General features: G+C 52.9%; 1 protein-coding gene across 1 annotated transcript in view; it reads right to left on the reverse strand.

Moving 5' to 3' along the window:
* Positions 1–6975: 6975 nt before the first annotated feature.
* The window catches only part of LOC111152608 (Kruppel like factor 13), a 45388-nt gene continuing 42340 nt past the window's right edge, over positions 6976–10023 (reverse strand). Inside the window, exon 2 of the mRNA XM_022511131.1 lies at positions 6976–7313. Within this exon, the coding sequence (XP_022366839.1) occupies positions 7024–7313 (290 nt within the window). The 3' untranslated portion in view covers positions 6976–7023. The remainder of the gene's footprint in view (positions 7314–10023) is intronic.

Below are 10023 nucleotides of genomic sequence, written 5' to 3' on the forward strand. Positions count from 1 at the left end.
ATATATATATATATATATATATATATATTTTAATTCCTTCCTAAAGCGACATCTACACTATATTATATATATATATTTAATATATATTATATATATTTTTTTCCAGAAAATATTTTAATCAGGAGTGCCTGCCAGTGTAGATGTCGCTTTAGGAAAAATCACCTTTGATCAGCTCCAATGCGTGTCGCTCTTATCACTCATTTTACATTTCTCTGTGTTTCCGAGTGCTTGCTGAGCCACGGGTGATAATGTGAGAAGCCCGCACTGTCCCAGAGGCAGGCCTGGCTCTGCCCCTGGCTGAGGGCTTCTTTCTGTGCTCTGTGGGCACAGGCCACAGGCCAGACCCCATCACCCATCTCTTCCCACTAGCTACAGGCTTTATACTGCCTGCTGCAGAAATGCCCTGTTTTGGGGGAGCCCCACAATCACGGGAGACTTAAACGAGCTCTGGCATTAACACGTACCATGCCAGTCCCCGGACCCCAAGACCTGTCGCCACAACTCCGGGCTGCCATCTGTGGCAGAGTGCTTTGGGGTCAGTGCCCCCAGCCACCCCCAGGGGCTTCAGTGGCTGCAGACAGGTCATTCTTTGGACTCTGGGCAGAGGGGTGAGGGGAGCAGACGGGCATCTGGCTGAGGGACAGCATGGTCTGAGGGGCTGTCAGAACCTCCGAGGGCAACTGGGGTGGAAAAATGGGGCTGCTGCCCTGGGGAGACGAAATGCTGGGCTTTATGGGGAGTTCAAGGGACAGTCACTATGCCCTGCTCAGAAACCCATCATCGCTGCCACCCCAGGGCCTTTCTGCTTGATGCTCTTGGGGATGGAACTGTCAGGGTGACTTTTTGGGGGGAGGAGGGTGGGAGGGGAGAAGAGTTGAGGGGTGAAGCTGTGACAAGCTAAAATCAGCTGAGTAGATGGGAGGGGATAGCCAGAGGGGCACTGACTCTGTAAAGCCTTCTATCCTACAAAGTTCCAGTCGGGTTTCTGCCCCCTCAGCCAATTATATTCAGCTGCTGGAGTTGGTTCCCTTTGGTTGCTCCCCTCCCCCACCCTGGAGCTCTCCAAGGAACCGGCTCTGGCAAATAAAATAATGAATCATAAATTTTATTTCAAAATGTAAACGTCACTAAACATGCATACACGTTAAAACAATAAAATTTACAATTTAGTCATTTTTTTTCTTTTTGCATAGGACATCATTACAATATAGAATCTATGCCATACAAAATACATACAAAGTTTTATCCGAGCAAGCCAAGGCCAGATTGGGAACTGTACAACTGTAATACTTCACTGTAGTGATCCAGGAAGGATGAAACGTGGCCTTCGGAAGCATGGTGTGGTGCTGGTTAAAAAGAAAAAAAAAAAAAAGTTCCTACAGAAAAGGAAAATGTGTGCTCCATGGAAATGGTCTTGGACCCTTGGATTCTGCCTTGGGATTTTGGCAAATGGTTCCAGAGAGGCTCCATCAATGGCTTTGGATGAGGAAGGGGTCATTTGTGCGGGTCTGGGGATAGCCGACTCATGCGCCCGACACACCCACACAAGGTACTCCCGGTTATGTGGGGACACAGCAAGCCCCCCTCCCCACAATGCATAGCTCCTGCTGACGCCATAGAGCCCTCGGGTTCCTCGGCACCAAGCACGCGATTCTCCAGGGGGGAGATGAGAGTCAGCCCACCCGCCCCACCCCACACTGGCACCCTAACCCGGGAATGGCAGCCACACCACTCCCCAAGTGGCATTTGGGCCCAGCTGGGAAGTGGTCCTTGTCACCCCACACACAGGGCGGGCTGGGGAGGGATCCTGCCGGTACACCCAGCCCTTGTGCTCCTGGTGGGGGCGGGGGTCGGTCAACCTCCGGCCAGACCTGTGGTTGTCTCGCTGGCATTCAGCTCACGTACGTGGGTTTCTACAGGAGCGTGTACAGCATCCTGCCAACATGTCACTAGGAAAATGCTCCTGAGCCCTGGGAGAAAGCTGCTCATGTGGTCCACTCCCCTCCCACCCTGTTCATCTTTAAATAAAAGTACTAAGGTTTTAAAGCTGCATGAGAAGGGGAGAGGCTGGGCAGAGCCAGCCAGCGGCCGCACTGCAAGTCCAACATCGCTATAGGGGGTCAGAAGAAACCAAGTAGGGCCCCTCCACCCTCATGGATCCGGGGCCACAGCTCCCACCAAACCCAATCTTCATACCAGTGAGGGGCAGGGCAGGGGGCGGGGCAAAGGCCTCGCCCTAAATGACGTTCAGGCGTTTATCAGTAGTAAGCTGGATTGCACATCCAAATTCTGGTACAAAATTCTCTGGAATGTGTCTTGGACAAACCTTTGAAACTGAGCCTCAGAATCAGAAGTGTCAGTCACAGGAGCTGGCTCTTCCCTGGGCGAGCCTGCATTCAGCAAGTGGCCCACATCCTCGATTCTACCTTTGGAAAACATGGTCACCAGATATGGAATCTTTGGGGAGCAAAATATGTGGGTGACCAACAAAGCATCTCTTACTGCTTTCGATGCAACCGCTACATCAGACCCTTTAAACCTTCCAGCACTGTTTTTGACTGCATGACTTTTTAAAAATGGGTTTAAAAAAAAAAAATCAGTGCTATCTGTCAGAAGTCAAAATAATCAGGTAGTCTTGTAAAACAGCCCAAACCAGGAGTCAAATGACAAGGGGATGCTATTGCTCAGATCCCACTTGCTTATTAGGTGGCACTCCTGCTAGCTGAGACCACTGATCACGTCCCTGGGGAGTGCTGTGTCCCTGTGCCGTCCACCTTAGCACCTGCTTCTGGCAAGAAAGGAGGCTTCGTCTTCTGACTCTGGGCCGGACAGCAGAGAGCTCGCCTGGACACACCAGCTCTGCCACACTTCACTTGGGACCACAGGAAGCCACCAGCCCTCTCTTCACATCCCAACAGGTGGGCTGGGGGGCCACCCGTGGCCTGGCTGTCCCTACCTCCGAGTCCCTCCCCACTGGTCTGAGCTGTGACCCAGGGTACAGTGAGATTGGGAGACCCCAGTGCCCTTGATGTTTGCACCTGGAGGCTGCACCGTGGCAAATCCTGCACCTGCCTGGTTGCATGGCCTCGGAATAAAGGGTGGGCGGTGTCCTGCACCTCCAGAGCAGGAAGTAGGGGTGTGGCGGGATGTAGGTAGGGCCCCTCCAGGACTACATTCCCATCAAGGGCATCGGTGCCTGTTCCTACATAGCACCCTGTAGAAGAGGACCCTGAGGCCCTTTTTGGAAATGGCTGTGTTCACCTGTTCCTTTCCGGATGGCTGTAGGATTCCATGGGCATGTGGGGAGCTGACAACTGGCTCCCTCACATGGCTGATGCAAAAAGGGGCTTTCTTATTTGGGACGTGATCTAAACACCAGCCCCCTGATGGTTGAGTCCTGGGTCACTTTTAGGACTTTTTGGAGGAAATCCTCCCTGTGTTCAGGCAACCTTCATTTTGAGATCTCTGCCCCCTTGGCCTGTGAGAACAAGTCTGCTACAAAATAAAGGTTTCAGTTTTCACTATTCTGTCTAGGAGTCCTATGGGCTCTTCAATCACACTGAAGCCAGTAAGCATGGCCATAAACCAGAAAAATGAAAGACCCTGAAAATAGACCCAGGCTGGGAAGACATTCTACATCTTAGAAGAAAATGCAGGCTGTATCAGGAGGGTCCGCCCCATTAACTACTTCCAGTGGGGAGCCCTGGGGAGTGGCTTTCCAAGGCCCACCACCCCCTTCCACAAGCACTCATTTCATGATGATGAGATGCCAGTGAGAGCCCATTTAAACCTTGCCTGAGGTTCGTGGATCTTTCCCCCACCCTTCAAGTGAGATGAATTCTAGCCCCAGATGAGTCAGGATGGTCCAACCAGAGCCCCAGGCCAAGTGCCCAGGGATGCCAGGCGGGAATTCCCTCCAGGTGCCCTAAGTCAGCCGAGCGGTGCCCCATCTCCCCGGCCAGGCCCATAACGGAAGGACCGCACCCTGCCATTAGACCAGAACCACTTTGGGAATGAAGACACACTCGTTTGCCAAAAATAGCCAATGCCTGCATATTTCTGTTTTAAGGCAATGTTACCCTTCCATCTATCTGATGGAACAGCCCTGGGTCATTTAGAGGAAAAATTAAATTAAGTGCTCTCTTTGGAAACAGCAAACACCCGCTTTCCCTCCCCCACCCCCCACCCGCCTCTAAAACAAACCAGCTCTTCTTTTATTCCAAGATGACTGGTTTAGAGTCCTTACTCCCCTTCCTATGTGCAGACAGATGTGGGGTTAGAAACCCTCCTTCTGAGATGCCAGTGGGCAGATCACAAGGAGACTCCTGGCTCCTCAACGGGACAGCACTGCGTGGCCTCCCAGAGACACACAGCTCCCTCTCCCTGCCTTTCGGGGACCCGTGGACGGTGAGCACACCAAAGGACTTTGGAATAAAATTCCTGAACCTGGAATGTGAGTTCCTGAGACATGAAATGTATTCAGTGTGGCTTTCGATGCCTCACACAAAAACAACTTTGGGAGGAGCCTCCAAGGGCCTTCTGGACCTCACTTTGGAACTGGGCGTGAAGACCTCTCACCCTCAGCACTCAGGGCTCTTCTGTCCAGTCTCTATAGGGTCTTCCGCTCCCCCAGACCAAATGCAAGCAGAGCTGTCATGCGGCCCAAAGGGGGCACCGCGGCCAGGGCCAGCAGCTCTGCACCTGACCCCCCCAGCCCCGCTTGGCTTCCACCCATGGCAAGAACGCTGCTGCCCAGCTTGGTACCTAACACACCACTCAGAGGCCACCACCATGCCACCGGCCGAGCCCAGATGACTCACAACAGAATTCGAAAGGGGCACCCAAGTGTTGCAGAAAGCAGACTGTTCATCTTGTGCTCACCATGGGCAGAAGGTACCAGCCTAAAGCCGTGGCCAAGGGCTGTGAGCACCAGCCACGCCTGGGTCTCTGGGGCTTCTCTGTGCTGCAGCCCACGCCGTGACAAGGTGGGGACAGAAGCAGGACGGCCACAACCAAGGCACTGTGGGCCCAGGAAGCCCATCTCTAGCCCTCTGAGGTCCCGAGGGTCATTCCTCTTCACCAAAATGAGCAGAGGTCTCTGCAAGATACCCCAGATCCACCCCAAACCCATACCCCCCACCCCAACACACACACATACGCACACACTGTCCTGGGGCTTGTATTTACACGCCCCGACTCTCAGGAGGAAGGGAAGGGAGGTGCCCGGGCAGCAGCACTGAGGTGTAACCTCCCAATGTCGGCTGAGCAGCAGCGCGCTGGAGCCCAGCCCGACCCCCGTGCCAGTGCCCAAAGCCCGGCCCAGCCCAGGCGGGGGATCCCGGAGATACCGCTTGGCTCTCCGGTCTTCCTCTTCCGGCAGGAGAACGCCGGCGACAGAGCCCCCAAGCCCTGATGCCCCCACAGGCAGGTGTGGGCTGGGTCCTCCTGGGCAGGAGGGGACAAATGGGAGGGAAAGGGAGAAAGAAGTCCAGGGGGTGCAAAGCTCATGGAGAAGCTGGAGGTTTGCTAATTCCGAGCTGGGAACACGGTGGGTCTGAGCAAAGTATTTCCCACAACTTTCTGTCTGGTGTTCCCCAGGGAGGAAACAGAATGCATATTCTCCGACAGCATTTCCCTTAACATCTGCTTTACCACTCCCGAAAAGTTCCAAGTCACAATGTTCCGGTCTCTTGCTACAGAACCGTCTCTCTGAAGCACCGAGCGCTGCCACATGCACGGCCACACACACTGGGCCTCTGGCCAGGTGGCCCAATGACCTTCCCCACGGTTGCAAACAAAGGTGTCTTCAGAGCAGGGCCGTCCAGGAGAACGTGGGAACTAGAGGCATGGAAGACACCTTCAGACGTCTCTGAAGACCAGGATTCCCAGGCTTTGTTTTCCAGTCAGAGAACGTGACTGAGTGAGAGGTCTCCATGTGCCTTCTGCAGGACACAGACGACCAGGTGTCCCTCCACGGGGCACATACCTCAGGCAGGCCAAGGGCTGGGCAAACGTGGCCCCGGGCCCCATCACATCGGACTTCAGATGGTGCACTGGACTGACTAGCCGAGGCTTGCATCTCTACTCTCAGTGCTCTGAGAGGCCCCGAAATAGGCTCCTGGAGGCAGGGGGAGAGAGATGGGCAGGGCCCCCCCACACAAGGCAGGCATTTCTGTGGTCTCCCCAGGTGGAGTGCTTCTTTTGCCCGGTACAGCTTAAGGCATCCCTCTGAATCATCTATGTCCTGAGCCCGGCCGGGCTGCTGGGGCAGAAGCTGGCAGCTGGGAGGCCCCCTGCTTGGGAATCTGGCCTGGAAGCAAATGTCAGTGACCGTGTCCGCTCAGAAGTGACTGATCAACTGACCCACAGGCTGGATGCTGAGCCCCACCTGCACTGCTCCATCTCCTTTGTCCCCAGTGTGTTCCCGAACCTAACAGAAAACTCCAGAGTGCAAATCTATGTACAGAGTAAGGCGGCAGGAAGGGGGTGTCCTCACTGACCTCGTGGAACATGTCCATCCCTGAGAAAGGGGGGGGAGGGGTTCAACACCACTGAATCTCACCTTTGTGGGTATGTCTATTGTGCAATTTGTGGATGGTGTTTTTTGAAAATTTTTTGTTTTTTTACAAATTTACTTTTGACACCTGAGGTGAAGAAATTGTGTTGTTGATACTGACTTCATAAAGTTCTCTCTTCTTTCTTATTACAAAAGGAAAAGACACGGCATCACGAGAGGAAGGGCGAGCATCTGCTCATGGCTGTAATGGGGGCGGAGTGTCCTCGGCCAGCCCTGGGACGGGGCGCCCACGGAGGGGTTGGCCGCCCCGTAGGAGGGGCGGGGCACCCGCGGAGGGGTGGGGTAGGGCCCCGGGGAGGGGCAGGGCGGGGCACGGGGGGGGGGTGCGGTGGGTGGGACGGCCGGGTAGCCGCCCGAGGGGTGGGCGGAGCCCCGGGGAGGTGTGGGCGGGGCGCCGCGGAGGGGCGGCCGGGGCTGTGCTGCTGGGGGCGGGGCAGCGGCCTGGCTCAGGGCGAGCTGGCCGGGCTGATGGTGGGGCTGCTGGCGTCCGAACGGCTGTAGTCGCTGAGGGAGCCGGTCCGCGAGCCCCCGCTGCGCCGCTGCAGCATGCCCGGGTGGAAGTTGGCGTGGCGGCGCGCGTGCTTCGTCAGGTGGTCGCTGCGCATGAAGCGCTTCTCGCAGATGGGGCAGCTGAACTTCTTCTCGCCGGTGTGTGTGCGGTAGTGCCGGGCCAGCTCATCGGAGCGCGCAAACTTCTTGTTGCAGTCCTGCCAGCTGCAGGCAAAGGGCCTCTCACCTGTGGGCGACAGGGCAGAGCGTCAGTCCCAGCTCCTGACCCTGCCTGCCCTCCACGACAGCCCCTTCCTTCCTCCCCACCCCTAGCTGTCTTCCCGCCCTCTGCGACAAACCCATCAGGGCAAAGGTGTGCCTTGCCAGTGCCCTCCAGCTGGTACCCAAGGAAGGCAGCAGACCTCTCCCAGGATGAAAATGGCAGCATCTCAGGTAATGTGGCTGCAGGGCCCAAGGCCCCTGGGGAGCTCAGGCCCATCTTCAGAATCAAAGACTGGTTGGTAACCAGGAGTAAAGGGTCTAGGGGCAGGAAGGGCTTTCAGGCCTGCACAAGTCCAGCTGCCCCCACACTGGCCCTGGGGGAGCCACACTTCAGAGCCCCACACCTCTCAGGGCCAAGAGACAATTCCCAGATCCGAGTGCCCTACCACCATCCTGACCTCTGCTCAGTTTCCTCATCTATAACATGAGGAGCCCAGACCAGGTAATTTTCTTCTCTTGTTGCGCCTTCTCTTATAGAAGTTCCAATGGGGCCAACAGGTAACAGACAGCAGAGCAGGAGAGTACAACAAGGCTTTTGCAGACCCAAGCCCAGAGACAGATAAGGGTGGCTACTCAGAACACTCCGTGAGAGGGAGATAACAAATATGTAGGCTGCGATCAGAACCACTCCCTTCCCTCCCATCCCTTGCTCAGAGCAAGGAACAGGTGAGCATTTACCCAGGCAAACTCTGAACCACAAGAAAAATGACATCAACTGCTCAAAGAGAGCCAGCAGAAGCTCCTGGCACCCCAGAATACAGCCCTTATGGCACCTGGGTGGCCACACAGCCACCTTTCCAACCCTTTACTTTCCCCTCCCTCCCCTACTCTGGCTCTAAAGCCAACAGCCAGTCCTTGAAGCTGGCCCACCTGTGCCTGGAGGAGGAAATCCACACCACCCACCCCAAATGAGGCCATCAACCTTAAATATAAACAAACACCCAGGGATAGCCAGATGGCCAAGGAAAATCAGCAGCATGAAAGGGAAAAATCCAAGAGCAACAAAACAAAGCTTACTCCAGGGGAAAACGAGTGAAACCAGGAGACAGAAGAGAATGTCAACCTAAAAATTCTAATTAGTATTCTAAGAGCAATTTCAGACAAAATTCATGCATAAAGCAAACATGATACCATCAAAAGGAAGTTCAGAGAACAAAAAATAGTGTTTAGAAACTGAGAGCATTGTTGCCCAAACAAAAATTCCACAGAAAAGCTGGAAATAAACTCAAGGAAATATCACAGAAAAACAGAACAACATCAAAAACCTCTAGAAACATGTGAATGTTGCTGTGTTCTCTGTCTCCTAATAATGCTAAAACTAAGAGGAGCTATGTGTGGCTGTATATGTTCTTACTGATTTTATGCGGGTTTTTTGGAGTGGGAAAGGGTGTGTGTTGGGGGTAAGGGATTCAAAGTGAAGTAGGAGAGTAAACCATCATTTCCTAAACCTATCTAACAGTTTACAAATGATAGTTCAGAGTTACAGGGACTCAATCCTGGGGGGTGCAATATTTAACTAATTTCTGTTAAAGAAAAAAAAAAACAGGGAAAAAAGGGAGGAGAGCAAAGTCAAAGTACCAAAGAAACAAGAACACGGTATCTGTCAGGATCAAATAAGACTAGCTACCACAAATGTGGGCAGGCTAGTGAGTAAAGGCTCCCGCTATGAGAAATTCTGCAATGTCAGAACACTGAATAAAAAGAGACCACAAAATTTATGAGAAAGAGGTGAGAAACAAATGCCAAGTTATCTGTAAGGGAATAAGGCTGGGACACACACTAGACTTCTCATAAATCACACTGGATTCTAGATGACAAAGAGATCGGGTCTTCAAGTTTACCTCTCAAACGCCAGCAAAAATAAGAAAAAAAAAAAAAAACAACCTGAGAAGCCAGAGAAATGAGCGAGAAATGAAGGGGTGTTCAGGAGAGTGAGGTAGAGACCTGGGGACCATTGAGGCAGGATTCATAGGGGGATAGTTCCAAGAAGAAAGTGAGTTCCGTGCATCAGATAATATGATCAAGAGGCTGAATATACTTCAGGTCACAGTGAGGGTACGTATTATTCTTTATTTAAAACAAAAAAGAGAGGCAATTAGAAACTCCAGGAAAAACAGAAGACAGGCAAGAAAACTGGGGTCTAAACTGGAAGCAAACTAAAATGCTACAAGACTCTGAGCAATCAGGGAAGAGCTCTGAGCCAAACACTGGTCTAGGGGCTTTTTGTATGTTGTACTATTTGTCTTTCACAACAACCCCATGAGGCAGCAGGAGGGAATGAAATCCCTGTACAGGCCCTGGCATATGGAAGTAATCTTTTCACAGTCATGGTCATGTGAACCCTAGCACCAGTTAGTTGTCAGTGTGTAGAATCAATGTTATAGACAAAGTCCACGCAACTGACTCATGGCCCCAGTAGAAAATGTGGATTTATAAGAAAGGTAGGGGGCGCCTGGGTGGCTCAGTTGGTTGAGCAACTGCCTTCGGCTCAGGTCATGATCCCGGACTTCCAGGATTGAGTCCCGCATAGGGCTCCCAGCTCCTTGGGGAGTCTGCTTCTCCCTCTGACCTTCTCCTCTCTCATGCTCTCTCTCACTCATTCTCCCTCAAATAAATAAATAAAATCTTAAAAAAAAAAAAAAGTCTTATAAGAAAGGTAGGAACACACGCATGAA

This window comes from Enhydra lutris, unplaced genomic scaffold (genome assembly GCF_002288905.1).
Source record: "Enhydra lutris kenyoni isolate GAN:26980312 unplaced genomic scaffold, ASM228890v2 scaffoldscaffold29, whole genome shotgun sequence".
NCBI lineage: Eukaryota > Metazoa > Chordata > Mammalia > Carnivora > Mustelidae > Enhydra > Enhydra lutris.